Raw genomic sequence first — 16,605 nt, 5'->3', positions numbered from 1 at the left:
AATTAATTTAATCAATTCTATTTAAACTAGAGTCTGTAGCAAATTCCATAAAGATGGTTTGAATGTAGATGTATAAACATAACTCTGAACAGTTGAGTGTAACAGTTTTGTTACTACTACTGTATTCTTCCGTTCCAATTAATCTCCTCATACTTATCCACAAATCCTTTTGTGCCATATCATCTGATTCCAGTGGCGTAGCGTAGTGGGGGCGGCAGGGGCGGCCCGCCCCGGGCGGCACTTTTAGGGGACGGCAAAATTTCACAATAAATAATTATATCATCTTGTAAAAATTTGAACCTGTACAATACACAATAATGATGATTGTTCTTGCTGAAAAGTTCTTTAGAATTACTGTATATTTTAGTCTTTTAAATTGAGATACCTAAATAAGGGGGCGGCGAAATTTTCTTCCGCCCCGGGCAGCTGACACCCAGGCTACGCAACTGTCTGATTCACATAGACCATGTACCGATATATATGATATTGTGGCTATCTTGGCCATTTGCTAATATATATTAATTTAATGGTAAATTTGGTTTATAGTGTAAGAAATCTGTAAGTGTTTTTACATAATTTATGTAAAGTCTAGAAAAGTAGTGTTATTTTCCATTGAACCTGACATATCAGAATAAACATTGCACTAAATATCAAAAAGTCGCTTTTACTTTCCTGGCGATCAGTCAAATTTTGACCCCCCTTTTTTGCATTTCTTGGCATTTTGGCACTCCACCAGCCCAAAAATGTAAACAAATTCTGTTTGTTTTGCATTATATATTAGGATGAACAAAAATGTTGTAACTTGGCAGGGTTATTTCTAGCTTATATATAGGGAGATAGATGATATTAAATTTTGATGATTAAAGGCCAAGAGAGAGATCAGATGTAATGCAACAACAAATAAAATTTTCATTTTACAAGTTTTTAAAAATCTCACTTCTGCTCCCAAAATAAGGCTTTTTTGCCTTTAATAATTAATATTACAAGATTTTTGTAAAAAAAATTTATAACAGACGACACACAATTTTTTAAACTTAAATACACTTTCTTGAAAAATAGAGAAATTTATCATATTTGAACAAAATTGCACCTTTTATTATTAGGTAAGTTTTATATCATAGTATAATTGAAAATTATCGACTCCTTCCTTGTCTCCTGTTTGAGTGTAATTGGTAGGACTCTTGCATGACTTTACTGAGTTGAATGTTTTACTTTCACCAAAGTTTCTCGGCGATGTAATTTTCGTCATGTATATCCGAGTCTGTAAAAACAAATCAATAGTATTTTGCAAATTATGCCTGGTGGTATTCGGCTCAATGTGGCATTTTCTATGCTTCGAAAGTTCAGCTGCTTCGTACTCTCCGATAGCATTAATGGCCCGAGCTGGTTGTTGGTTTTTATAGCCCAAAATTGGGCACCATATAACCCGATGCATATGCAAACCTTTACCAGCCCTGCAATTTGCATGTGGCTACACACATTCGTTCGTGGTGTTGCAATTTTACTTTTGAGGAGTTACGTACAATAATTTATACATACAGTATATTGAACACTATGCCTAGCATAATTTATAAAACGTTACTGCTTTTTTGTTCTTACAGACTTAATGGCCCTAAAATAAAATTATGCAACATCTGAATCTTTATATTACATCATCTTTCTCATTAATATTACTGTAATATAGGAAATTTCTTTCTATTTATCTTGGAAAGACGTCAAACTGCAAAATAAATTTTTAAGCCAATCACTGTCAATTAACTTTACATTTTCATATTTCATATATCATGTAAGTATCTTCATAGAGTAATTTGAAAATATATTTTACGACACTTCAAGATATATATTGTTTTATGTACTGTATATACTGTTTATATTTTCCATAAATTTCAGTAGAAAGGTAACTTTTTTTGTTTATTATAATTAATTGAAAAGTAATTAGAATAATAATTTTTGTATAAGTAGGGGACTGTCCATAAATTATGTAACACAGATACGAGTGGCTCTGCAGGTAATCGTTACAAGAGTGGGGTGTTTACAATAACTTTACGTAATGCTAGGGTCTCAATTTTTATGAAATTTTAAATGCAGTAAATATTTATGTAAACTTTTGTTTCTGTAGTGTTTCATAGCAAACCGTACTGTTTGTAACTGCTTGTACGTTATAAGATATTGTAACGTTCTGTATTCGTTCCGTGTATTCCTTAGTAGTACAATTAAGGGGGTCGATCGAAGATATGCCAGGTTGAGTAATTTTGTAAGTGGATGTGTGACAACGTTATGGAACGTTCATGGGAGTGAGGTAGAATGGTATTGAAAAGTATCAAAATAGTGTTAGGTAATTTATGGACGATCCCTAGGATTTAATTTTCAAAAATTTGAGATCTTATATAATGTTTCAGTTGTACTCGTATTTATATTAAATAATTTTATTAAGACCGTAATGTGTGTGTGTGTGTGTATGTGTGATTTCCGAAAAAAAATTACAGAGAAATATTAAAATTCGTTTTCGTTGAAAGATATTTACACAAAAAATTCGTTAAGGTAAAAGTTTTAAAAATAGTACATCAGTCAAACTTTGATATAGCAGCTCCTAATTCGTGTCGTTATCGTAAATCACCAGAAAATACTTGATCTTCCCTATGTGTACAGTAGTGTTACCACCCATCCGGTTTTCACCCGGACAGTCCGGGTGAACTATTAATTTTGTCCGGGAATTTCGTAGAAATTGTGAAATCACGATGAAACAAAGTTCTTGCAAATATTGTTATAAATTTACACCATTTGAACAACGAAAGACCTCACACTCACTGAAACTCATCTGCCATTCTGCCATGTTACTCTGTTTATGCTGACGTGTGAGCGCAACCTGCCTCTCGACCTTTTTTTTTTTTTTTTTGCTTGTATGTTACTACGCAAGTCCCTAGTCCCTAACTGTTACTGATTTAGAACCAGCATGCACGTTATTCGCATTGTAAATGACATTGCATATGCGTCAGGAACTTCTGTTTGAACAAACCTGACCTCCCGTCCGGGTCAGTGATTTTGTAAAGGTGGCAACACTAGTGTACAGGTATATACTTATGACCTTAATTACATAGAGAATAGTCGCATTCAATTGGCCGGTGGTCGAGTTTAAATTTAAATTAAGCCGATATTCTTGGGAGCATTCCATTTAAATTATGTACCAGAAATTTCATTCTAGAAGTTTAAATCCGAGGAAGATCATGGAAGGTTTTTTGACCTATGATCTTTCTCGAAGTGAAGTGAAATATACAACGTTCTGCTGGATATTCATTATAGGTTTGAAGGTGTTATATTTGTTCATATTCTCTAAATAACCGGACTATAATTTTATATTCTTGACTACAACGCTACGAATGGAAAAGTCTCGATACACTGGATCACGTTATTGGACCATATACATGCAAGCGGAAAACTAATCATTGGCCAATCATTAGTTTCTACTCGACACTAGTGCTAACAACGATTCCGTACTATGAACAATAATATTTTATATGGAAAAAGGATATATTTAGAAGAACTGGGCAAGTCTTTGCTAATTCCATCTGTCGAATCTAGAAAAATCTTACCACGGAATGAACAAGCAAATCACTATTGTAAAAAAATATTCAAGATGAAGATACGCACATTCCTGGTACATCCTCAAAGCCGGTAAACTTGCAAAATGAAAATTTTGTTCACACAAACATGACAATCCGACTGCTATGATTTATGCAAATTGCAATAAATATTTATGTAAACTTTATATTTCTTATATAGTTATTACATTCCTTAAAATATATTTTATTTGTCGTAAAATTAGAAAGAACAAATTAAAAATAACTTAAATAAATATATTTTTTCTTGAAACATTTCACACTAATATTAAACTTCATAGCGGTATTTTGCCATAGATCCTTTCTTGGTCCAAGTATCAACATGAGCCTGTAATTGTAGTATAATTAGTTATTTTGTCTTTTAGACGTATTTATATTATTCACTAAAATAGTTTTGCGGCACTACATCAAACAGAATATTGTTAGAATTGTAATGTGCATTGTAGTTATACTGCCAATAAAATCAATTGGAAAAAATAACTTAATTAGTATTAAGAATAAAATACTAATAACGGGTGGCCCCTTGCTACGATAAGAACCATATATCACCTATCAGAAATATGTGTCCTCTATCGAAACGGTATTTTATGTTATGTATTCAGTAGAAACTTGATTATCTGAAATGGTTTTTATGAAATTTTAAATGTCAGTGTTTTGTGTTTTGAGTACATCAAACGAATTTCAGGATTATCCACAGCTTCGTTTATAGTAAAGACACTTGATTCTATCAAGTCGGATAATCGACTTTCTATTGTAGTTATCACTGTTCCATACCGGATATTACTGTTACTTTACAACCGGCTAGGTTCGTTTAAACAAACTGGATATAATTATTTCGACTTTTGGAATCAAAGTGAACCAGTAAAAGTTTTCATAATGAACGATCTGCGATTGTGTAGTCGGATGACGACGATCGAGTTATGGGAAATAAGATTAATTCTTTTGCTTTCTGAATTTATCCAGAAGCAAAAGAATATTCTGTTTTACAATTTTTTTTTTTGATGAATAAAAATACAGTAATGTTACATGAATTGTTATTCTTCGAATATCCCGTTATAACCAATGAAATTCTGTTTTATATCGAACTTACCTCATATCCTATAATACTTCGACGATTGTACAACGTTTCTTTCAGCTTCCTTCTGAAAAAAACATAATAAACTTATGACGATTGGATTCAAATAAAATGATAATAATTCATGATGAAGTTTACATATTGTATTTAGAAAAATGAAAGAAATATATACAAAGCGCTATAAATGAAATAAAATCAATAACAAAATTAAAGAAGAGCTCTTATTTCTTTTATTAAGGCTTGTTCAGTTACAATAAATTTAAATTTTTAAAATATTCTGTTAGATTCAGTTAAAGTTTATTGAATTAGTTTTTTAAATGGTCACCATTAGAAAATTGAGAATATCGTTAAGAAATATCTTTTAAGAACTAAATATTTCAAATACTAATTCAGCCTTATCTGCTAGATTCTATCAAAAGTGCAAACAACAAAATGTTTTCTCTGTAAATATCTTTTAGAATAACTAGATACTGTAAAGAAACATTAAGAATCATGTTTACCATGAGATTTTTTAAGAACTTTTCTCGGCCACTAAGAAGATCTTTTACCAAACCAATCGTGGATTCTATGAAGTTCACAACGGAGGAGGCCGAGTGATGAAAGACTGGGCCCAACATAACCCGATTAGGTCGCCCATGAAAAATATCTGATATTTCTGACCCTAACCCGAATGCGGATCCTTCGTACAGTGACAAACTTATGGTAGTGACTATAAGCGGTAAAGGCGTAGGTTATTCTAAAAAATTGGAGAATGAAAAAATAAACAGTTTGCCGTATTAAAATTTTTCATGTAAGATTATATCTATACATTGGTTAAATGCAATGCAACAGTGGCGTGCCGTGACATTTGATGATAGGGAAGCTGTGTTTCTGTAAGAAGCCGACTTACAGGGGCAATCAATTAATTGCGCGTCAGGACCAGTTCGTATTGTTTGTTCGATAAGCCAGTAAAACCCGTATACTTCTTTAAATGTATTTTTAATAGATTATCTGACGTACTTAATAAATATGAAAGTTCAATATAATTACTTCCGTTATTAGATTCAATAAATTCCCTACGCCCTCTAAATGCCAATTCTTGCTTTGAGAAAAAACATATCTATTAGTTTAGATATATCTATTAATCGTAATTATCTTGTTATAATTTTCGATATTTATATTGTCTACCAATGTTAAATTCTATTCCGCTTTGATTTCCAAATTGCTTCAATTTTACGAAAGAATCGTCATTCGTCATAAATTTTATCGTCAAAATATCGAAATTGTTTTGTTGACGTATTTATATTTAATTTAGGCATTGGTCTTTCTCTTTTAATGATGTTTTCTTTTTCATTATATGGTCTCGAGCCAAAACTTTTTTAAAATAAATTTTTGAATCACTAGCCACGATATAAGGGCTAAAATTAAAATTATCAGAAAAAACTTACTTGGTAAAACAAAATGTGTGATGAATATACATACCTAGTACAAAAAATTCTTCAATTGTATGAATATACTTTTAAAGAAACTTATAATTAAATATAACTTTGTGAAGAAACGTATATAAAAATAACAAAATATTCTTTACCTTTAAATCTTAAAACAATCCACTTAGTGAAATAGCTCCCTACGAGTGGCTAATGAATGGAATCAGAGACAGTCCAGGTAGGTGTGTGCATGCCAAATCCCGAGGGTGCCGATACCGGTCAATGTCAAATGCCTCTTTTGTCGCATCACTAGTATATATGAAAGGACGCGACAGGGCTGTCGTAGATTTTAAACGTTTCTCACCATAGCTGTAAAAATCTAAATATGTTAAACTTAACAGATTGTCCCTCATTCGTTTTCTAACTAATTCGTTTTAGGACCAAGTGTTCACGGAAATTTCCAAAATTTACAACTTTTCGGTCACTCTCATTGAACTGGAAAAATTTCTGTCTCTATTACATCTAATATTATGAAGAGTTCAGACCCCACTGTACTCGGCAAGAGATTGGTTCCGTTAAGCTTCTGTTTAAGTAAAATTTCGGCTCTTTCATCGGAGTTTTATATATGTTTCTAATTCCCTAATCGCTTAATTATTTAACTACTTCTTAAGTAGAAATAGGTTGAAACCGGTTACTTTGTATTTGAATATCTGTAGTCTTGGGAAAGAAGTGGAAAGAAATTTCTATGACAACTGATACATAAATCGTAAATTTAAGGAAAATAAATTCTAGAACTTTTTCTGTACCATTGTACGTCTCATTCATTAAATTTGGTTGTAAATGATGCTGCCAACGTAATAGTTAATTTTTTAACACTGTACTAGAATTGTACACGTTTTTTCTCCATCCCCTTACAGATGGGACATACTAAATCGTAATATCACCGGTTTAACATTGAAATCCGTAAGTAATATAAGATGGGAGAGCGGAATAAACGCAGAATAAATATATCAAATATTTTAATGGATTTTTTTTAAAACTCCTGTCAACTATACAGAACTATCATAAAAACATGCCAGTAAACTCCTATCGGTTGGGTTAAGTTATAAATCTAGTCTACGGTGGGCAACCTTTCTTATAACATGGGCCAGAATAAATTTTACGTTTTTTCCTCGGGCCGTAGTAGTTAATTGACGCCTTCTTGTGACTCGTAATTTTTTTAGTCTGCAAATATGAAATAAATAAATAAAAAGTTAATTACTACATTTATTTCTCTTATCGTTTTCGAAAATTACAAAGAATTGGAAAAATAACTTAGTTATTTTTCCAATTTAATAATTTATTAAAGATCTCGCGGGCCGGATAGAAACTTTTCGCGAGCCGTAGCTGGCCCGCGGGCCGAGGGTTTCCCGCCGTTGATTTAGTCTACTCATGATTCACATAACAGGCGAGGGCGGCCGAATATCTAGCAGGCAGGCGGCTAACAGCCAACAACCGGTCCGGGATATAATATTAGAAGCTTTATGTGTGAAGCATCCACCAGCTACACCGGGTGACGTTGGTGCTCTGAAACCGCATGTGCCAATGCCTATATAATCTGGCTGATTGGAAACTGACCCGGTTTCGACACTCCTTCCGCCACCGAATTATTCGAATATACAATAGCAATCTTATCGTTTTTTTCACATGTAGTGTAGAAATGTGTAAAAGATACATAATGCAGTTATAATAAAATATTAATTTTAATTAATGCAAAGTACGTACGTTAAAATATGAAAATTTATATTTATAAAATACAAGGGAAGGTCATTGGAAGGTGGAATCGGCGCTTCCATCGCTTCCAATGACGGCACGCCACTGCAATGCAACACACTGTAAAAGGAAAAAAAAGGGCAGCTCGGAAGGACTTTTATGGAAAATTGGCCCCTCTTAAAGTGTCAGACACGTAAAGAAGGACTGAGAAAACTCCACTTGGAGAATTTCAAAGAATTGAGGAAGTGGCACAACTTGAGCCATGTCGAGCCCGTGGATGTCGCCTCGTCTTGGCCTGGTGTAATACGGGTGCTTCCGAAAGATGTGGAGGGAGGAATGGCATACACCCGACGTCAAACGAGTGGTCGTGGTAACTCAGGACGGCAGCGCCTCGTCTCTCGTCCAATATCTGGAGCGGCAATATCCCGAAGTTCCGGAATGGACGGTGGAGACAGGACTGGACAGAAAGGAGTCCGAAAGTGATGGAAGAATCCGGCAAACGTAAAAGGCACAAATCTCGCACTCGCGTCTGTTTGTAGAAACAGTCTCAGCAGCATTTCGTATTTTCTTTTGACCCGGTTCTCGATTCCGACTACCTGCAAGTATGGTTTATTTTATGTGCGCATGATTCGGACACCAAATACTCTGTGCCAAATTGCAACTCATGACACGTACTCCTTCATACCTCTAAGGTGTGCACGATTTTATAGCCGAGACATAGTCTCGTCAATAAGTGTTAATAAGTAATTTTTATAAAAAATAATTTATAAATAAATTACAGATATTACTCATCAAGAATGATATTTAGATTAAAAACTAAACTATACCTATCTGTGAGTAAAATCTGAAAATTCATATGAAAATTATGTAAAAATAGAATTTCATTATATAGGAAATTTTTGATATTTTATTAATTAATGTTCGACGTTATAGTCAAATAAAAGAGTGAAACGTGTAATCGGAATTTTAAGAAAGTTATTGAAAACACTTAAGATCACTTACCCAATCCTGATAATTTTTTCCTTATTTTCGACGTTGGAAGTCCATAATCCAATTCTATCCACTCTTGCTCTAATCTGTACAACTACTCCACATATTTCATCATTGTAATCACCAAACATTTCTCCAATCATACACAATAACTGGAAAACAATTTTTATATTAACATTTAGAATTTCTGGTTTTACTGTGATGAGTTGAATAAAAGAAGAGATTTCAAAAGGCCTTTTTATAAAACAGAGATAATTAAATGGATAAATATTTTAGTTTATACAAAATTCTAGATTTTTGAATCAAAACAATACAATTAGCCTACATTAAGGATTTAGGTTTTTTAACTCTTTCCGCCCTGTTTGCACTAAGAGGGCCTCTTTTTGCAAGCTTATTATGGATTCGGCCAGGCCCACATTAGGGCGGCCGGGTGGTGAGGAACAGGGCCCGACATATACGGAGACGGACCACTCCGAAAAATTCGTGTGGATAAGGGTTTAGGGTGTCTTTAACTTCCTCTGATCGTCATCTGGCCAAGTTGATCCTCCTAATCTATTAACTATAGTAGTATTGTAGTAGTTAAGATATAAATTACTTACAGTTTCTAACCAATAATTATCTAAATCGGTAGTCCTCAAATGTTTCGCCATGTTAACGACCCATCTTCCTCCTGCTTGATTTTTTTCGTCCTCCCACATTGGCTTAATTCCTTCCTAAGATAATAATCGACATAAAACACTTGCATCGTCACTTACAAATATTTTTTTTACCACTTTACTTACTTTAAAAACAGCATAGTCGCATCCCGTTAATAATTTACTGGGTCGTTCGATATGATTATAAAGACTGAAAAAAATCCCATTTAATGTTATTTATTTAGTTATTTTATATTATTAACTTTAATAACATTTCAATTTTTTAAAATAGATATATATATACATATATTTTTTTTTTGATTGAAATAAATTATATATATATATATAGGTTATATATAATTTATTTCAATCAAAAAAGATATTTTATTTCATTCATTGTTTTTTGAGTTTAGTAAAATGACTCTCTTGAGATTAATGCACGACTAATTATCCGATATAATACTGTCATTTCTTTTAATTTGTTTAAATTGACGTATTGTCAAAAGAACAAAATACTTACGCCCAAAAGTCTTCCACGGTATCGAACGAAGCTATTTTTATCAGATTTTCTTCCCAAAGTTTAAATTTATCGTGTTTATAATACCAAAAACACCATTTATATTCCAAGGGATGTTTGATCACTATTTTAGATCTCTCTCTTTCTTCCTGTAAAAGTATATCCAACAGAATTAATTCGAACGAAATTTTTAAAATTTGATTATAAAAAAATAAATAAATCTCATTTAGTTAGACTACAAATGTAACGTTAAATTCCATCGTTGCGAATATGTTAAAATTCAAAATTATGATGGCTTACACCAGTTAAGAAACTCTGTTTCGGGGGATTTTCTGTGTGTGCATGTGTGATTTTATTCACCTACTTTGAAGCTTAATTAAGAAGTTGCAGGAGTTATTAAGGGCTAATTACTTTTGTCGAAAATTTCTGAAATTTTAAAGGGCGGTTTATGTATTAGAGGCATTAATACTATTAAAATTTTGGTAGTTAACGGTCCAGCGGTGGGGAAATAGAGGAAGTTGAATGTCGAATTTCGAGTGGGGATGGACTTAGATTTTACTCGTATTAGTATTTAATTTTTTTTTTTTTTTTTTTTTTTTATAAAACTCATCTCTACTCTGAAAATTAATCGTTTTGCCATTTTTATAAAAATTAGTAATATAAAAAGTTTTAAAAATAAGTCTCATAACAGATGGCGTCACACAATTTTAACGTTTCGCCGGAAAATTACGCAACTCGTTGCTGAATTCTTTTACAACATTTTCGAGTTTGAATTATGCATTTTATTAAATAATTTAAATTTTAAAGTTTAGAACAAATAACTGAAAATATTAGTTTATTTTAAACTTTAATTACTTGTTCTAAACTTGATTTTTTCAATGAAAGATGACAATAAAATATTGAAAATATAAAACAATTAAATTTCTAATTTAATAAGAATAAAGCACATTGTCTATCGGCGTTAAAGTTGTTTATTTTCATATTATTTAATTAAAAAACGAGTGCTTTCGACATTTTGAAATGTCGAAAGCATTCGTTTTTAATACGGAAACTGTACTTAAATTTAATTATTTTAAAAATGAAATAGAAGAAAAAACAGACCTGTGATTTTTCAGTAAACATTTTAATGAATCAATCTTTCAGCTGCTCCCTTTTTATTTTTAAATAAGAAATCAAATTCTTTCGATGTCGTTCGAATTGGACAAATTCTAATTGAATAATTTCGTACGTTTTCAAATTTAAATACAAAACGTCATTCGAATGATTGCATAAATGATGATAAAATTCGAAATTTTCGCACGGAAAATAAAGGAATAAACTCCTTATTTTTCAGTTTAAAATTCATTATTTAAAATATATATATATAATATAATTTACGGTTAATGTTACCCTAGGATCCAAAATGGCGGCGGGGGAAATTTTTCCCTACGTTGGAGACTGCGACGGGGAAAAAAATTTTCCCTCGATTCAAGATGGCTGCGTTTCCGGCCGCCATCTTGAATTTCTCTGCACACTCCGCGGATATTAACCGAAATAAACAATAAAAAAAAGAATTTTTTTACTCACTTTTCGATGGTGGTTGCCTGCTTCTTCCTATCTTTTTTTCCTTTCCGAACGTATTTTTAAATATACGCCCTTTCTTGTACTTTCTTTTACATATTACGGTCTCGTCGATTTCCACCGTTTTATTCGGCACTCCTTTTTTTTAAACGATGTCAAATTACTCAAAGCTATAAGCAATACCAACCGAATGTGATTGGACCAATCGACTCCCGTTTTTCTGGATTTGCCCGCCGCAATCGCCGAGGTCGTCGCCGTACATTCCAGACATAGTTAGTGCCATATAAACGACAGAATGCAACTCCAAGAAATGTGGCCAAATTTACTTTTAAATGTTCCATCAAAGGCAGAGGTCTTCGTTCCGCACTTACTACATCGCAAGAAACAGCTTTCTCTATTACTCCGATAGTATAATTTGCATAAAGAATCGCAATGAATGCAAACGGACTCGGTCGGCTGTATGCCTAATTTTACAGCAAATTTCAATGCGTTATCGATACTGGGAGGCAAACCTGGTTCCAAAAAGTCGTCTTCAATTAACATGGAGAAATCACGGGTGGTGCATTTCGACCAAAATTCGTCGTTGCAACTCAAATCTGCAAAACTACTCATTATCGAACAATTGCAAATAAACTATACGTTTACCGATAATAAATTGTGCGAGAATGAAATATCGTAACGAAAAAAAAACAGCAATTATTCCAATACGCAATTCGTCGCAACACTACAGCAAACGATTCCAACTGGAAACTAGTCGATTTGCATAAAATTGCCCGGAAAGGAACAGAATTACGTCGTAGATCATGCATTTGCATATTCGTTCGTAACACCCCTACGTATTTCCCGCCGATTTTACTCTCGCACGACGCTACGAAAAAGCTCCCTCTACCGTCGCAAATACACACTACCGTCCGTTTCGAGGTTACAGGAAACTCGGCCACGTCGAACGCAGGGTCGAAACCGAACGGGGAAAAATTCTCAACGGCGTCGACGTCACGACTCTAGGGAAAATTTTTTTCCCCGTAGTAGTCTCCGAAGTAGGGAAAAATCCCACTGCCGCCATTTTGGATCCTAAGGTAACATTAACCTAATTTACTTATACACTTTTATTTTATCGGTAATTTTTAACTTGAATTTTTATTTGCGGAATTTCAATAAATTCAGCATCCCTATTTACTTTGACAGCAATTTCCTATCAAAACTTGAAAAGATAAGAGTGACAATCATGAAGACCTAAAATAACAATTTGAATTTGAGCATAATACTCGTTTCTTTGTAAGACAACATTAACGGTAATTAACAAATTTTATTACATAGGATTAGTTATACACGAATTCTTTATAATTCATGCTAGTAAAGATATTTAACAGTTAAATAGATACCTTTTATTTTTGGAGATTTGAAGAGCTGGTTAAGATTAAGTAAATACCTACTTAATCTTTAATAAATCAAGCAAGTAGGTAGGTACCTAAGTAGCAAACCAAGCCTTTAGATTAATAAGAGACCACAAATGAAAATTGATAACTATTTATGACAGTTTCATTCCCAGAACAGATAAAAAGTAAAAATTGTTATATCCATTTGCGACCAATTATCTAAGCGATCAAATGTTAAATGCCTTAATGCTCTCCCTCTCTCTCCACGGGAAATTTCGAAAAATCTCTTCTTAGTGTGCATTCTCATGGCGTACCCTACTAAAACGCAGTTAAAAACAAAAAAATCGCATCTAAAATAGTACAGTAGAAGCCGTTCTCCAGTTAGCCTTAAGTGTGCGTTTTCATGACTACCCTAACTGTGTACCAAATTTCACCTCTTTAGGTTCAGCGGTTTGCTCTGGGCGATTTTGAATCAATCAGTGATTCAGTCAGTCAGTCATGACAAGTAATTTTATATTCTTAGATTACGGTAGAATATTCAAAATGTACAGAAACATTTTAAAATTATAATTTTAAAAACTTACATTTTTTACAATTCATAATCAAAAACTTTACTAATTTGATATTTTTAATGCTTTGAAAAATAAATTAGATCCTGTCAGGTCTTTATAATTTCTAATTTGTCTTCCATTCTTCATAAGGAAGATAAACAAAAATAAAAAAATAAAAAATCCAGCAACGAGTTGCGTGCCTAACTTTCCCGGCTGTTATGAAATTTCATTTAAAAAATAACCTTTATATTATTAATCTTAAAAAATAAAATTGCGTGGCGCCATCTGTTGAGATTTTGTTATAAAAAATTTTATATTATTAATTATTACAAAATGGCAGTTTAATTTTAAGGGTAGTGACGCGTTTTATAAAAGAAATTTAAATGATAATAACGAGTAAAATCTTAAGTCCGACCCCGTCGAGATACGATACGTGACTCTCTATCTCCTCAGGGAGATTTGTGTATTAGGGGAATTGATCCCATTAAATTTTGCTGGTTAAATGTCAAGGGGGTAGGGAGATAGAGAGGTGCATGTATGGTATCTCGAGTAGTTTTTTTTTAACTCTTTCCGCCCCGTGGGCATTAAGAGGGCCTCTTTTAGAAGGCCCATTATGGGTTCGGTCAGGCCCACATCTCGAGTGGGGTCGGACTTGACTTGTTATTAGTATTTACAATTTTTTATAAACTCATTTCTACCCTCAAAATTAAAATTTTTATCATTTTATAATAACTAATAATATAAAAAGTTGTTTAAAAAAAATATATCATAATAGATGGCGCCACACACAATTAAAATTTTGTTACCGGGAAAGTTACGCAACTCGTTGTTAGATTATTTTAATTAGGAGACGTTTACAACTACCTTAATTTTAAAGATTAAAAAAAGAGTCATCGTACAAAGTTACGAGTATAAATACAATTAGCGATTAGTTTATGAATTCGTTAATAAGCTACTATCCAAAACAGAAATTATTTACAATTAATTCATTTAGAACATGATTCTATATTAAGTAATTAACTATATCTGCTTAATAAGTACGTCATAATTCTGTAAATTATATTTAATTACAATAATAGAGATAATTCTTTTGTTGTTCCGATAAGGAAAAGAAAGTTAATTACATAAAGATTCAAGATAAAAAAATAAAAATTTAATTGGAGTGAGTGAGATTAATTATAGTTAACTTCTTTTATTTTCATTTTACTAATTTATTATTATTTTTTAAATTATCATCTTTGTTAAGATTAAACCTTTTAATAATGATTTAGAAAGAAGCCAACAGGATCTTGTAAAATTGTCAACATCCCAGTCAGACTGAAAAATTAATAGAAACATGTGCGATCCATGTGCAGTTTTTATTTGTTTTATAGTCATCTTATTCATCATAGGAATCATGTGGTCATACAATTAAAAATGAAGATGAATATTCAAAATTAGGCCATCGACATTGTTATGAAATTAATTAATATTTAGATAAATCTAACAAGTTTATATTAATTAAAATTTTAATAAAGTTCTATTTTCTAAATTCGAAATTAGCATATATGTTTTTTCTAATTGTAATTTATAAATGCCTTGATTATAATTGATAAAATTGCGAACAGAAAATGAATGTCATTGTATATAATGATCAGTTTGTTCTGATAGTGAATTGCTGCTTGTCTTTAGATGTAATAAATTAGTATCCTGTATGTATTAATAGCTTATCAACTACTTGAATAAATCAAGCATCATCTATTTATATCAAAATCGACGTGGTTGAAATTAGCATAAACTATCTTCAAATAACCTTGAATAGTGATTGCCAACGCGTCGAGTGAATGTCACTTTTCTTGTATTCTAAGCACGTAAAAACAATAATAAATAAAAATGAACTCAGATCGGTCATATCTTAACACACTGAAGACAGGATTTAAAAAACAGAATGAGAAACCATGCCTAAATTTTGGCTTATATTTATGTTTTCGAAGACTGTTCTGGAATTACATACATTGCCAGTACTGGTACTGCATCCTACGCTTCCTATTTAGAAAATCAAATTTCATTTTGACCATAAAGCTGTCCTATTATATCGCGAATTTAACAGAGGAATTTTCCAATGCAAAATACTATATAAGAATTAGTTATTTATATGGTTAATCTATTAAAGACGTAGCCTATTTTATTCAGAAAAATGAAATAGAACAAATGTGGTAATCATAATATTGTAATTTAAAAAATTCAATTAATAATAATAATCTCTCAGAAATAGGAACGATAGAAAAGAAACATATCAATTTTATCTCCAGGTAACCTATATTTGAGATTACATACAATAGAAAATTAAGAAGCCATTTTTTTTTTATTCATATAATTACAGATAATGTTACATAGTTCAGAAATCTGAGTGATCTATTATAATAAACTTTTTCATGAGTGCAAATGGAAGATTAAAAAATGAATTCTAGAGTTTAGCAGTTTAACATTAAATCGATATATGGAATCAATATTTAAGCTCAATTGAAAAAGAGACTGTAATTAAAAATGTTTAGCAAGTTGATGATCAGAACAATATGAGAGTTTCCAATAATACTTAAGGAAGTGCCCTCCAAGACTATTAATTTTTATATTAATTGTAATTATAGCCAGAATATCAACATTTTATCATCATTATTCATGAGAGTTTACATAAGTTTCAGACCTAAGATTTCTATCATTTTTAAATTCTGTACACCAATCTTTTGGAAATCCCATATCAAACATCATATATACTGTATATATGATGTTTGATATATATATAGCCTAAATACAGACAGTAGGGTCCGTAACGTTCATTGAATTAAATAAACTACCGTACAGATCTTTACAATTTATACTTTTCCACGAAGCATATGATTTATTATTCCGACCTTGACCCTTACTTTTTATTAATTTGTTCTAAAAAAAAAACGATAAAGTTCACTTCTCTTGCTCTCCGTTAGAAGCAACACCGTTAACTTCAATTATCTTGTGTTTCTTCACAATAATATATTCTTAGAAACTTTACAATTTATTCTTAATGCATGTAGAAAGTGTGTTCTTCAACGTAAAATTATTCACATTTTTTTTTTTTTTTAAATCAAACAACAAAAATTATTGAGCATT

The 16,605-nt window shown here is 31.8% G+C and overlaps 1 protein-coding gene across 1 annotated transcript; it reads right to left on the bottom strand.

The window, feature by feature from the left end:
• Positions 1-3,727: 3,727 nt before the first annotated feature.
• Positions 3,728-12,164, bottom strand: LOC136975330 (eukaryotic translation initiation factor 4E-1A-like). The gene is made up of 7 exons (XM_067270385.1): positions 12,027-12,164; positions 9,996-10,141; positions 9,623-9,686; positions 9,440-9,553; positions 8,853-8,992; positions 4,708-4,759; positions 3,728-3,945 (listed from the first exon to the last, which is right to left on the bottom strand). Exons 1-7 carry the CDS (start codon positions 12,162-12,164, stop codon positions 3,886-3,888), a joined length of 714 nt encoding a protein of 237 aa, XP_067126486.1. The 3' UTR covers positions 3,728-3,885.
• Between the last annotated feature and the right edge of the window lie 4,441 nt (positions 12,165-16,605).

This window comes from Centruroides vittatus, unplaced genomic scaffold, assembly GCF_030686945.1.
Source record: "Centruroides vittatus isolate TY-2023 unplaced genomic scaffold, ASM3068694v2 contig_370, whole genome shotgun sequence".
Classification (NCBI taxonomy): Eukaryota; Metazoa; Arthropoda; class Arachnida; order Scorpiones; family Buthidae; genus Centruroides; species Centruroides vittatus.
The sequence above is the reverse complement of the archived record's forward strand: the minus strand, read 5'-3'. Positions and strand labels throughout refer to the sequence as shown.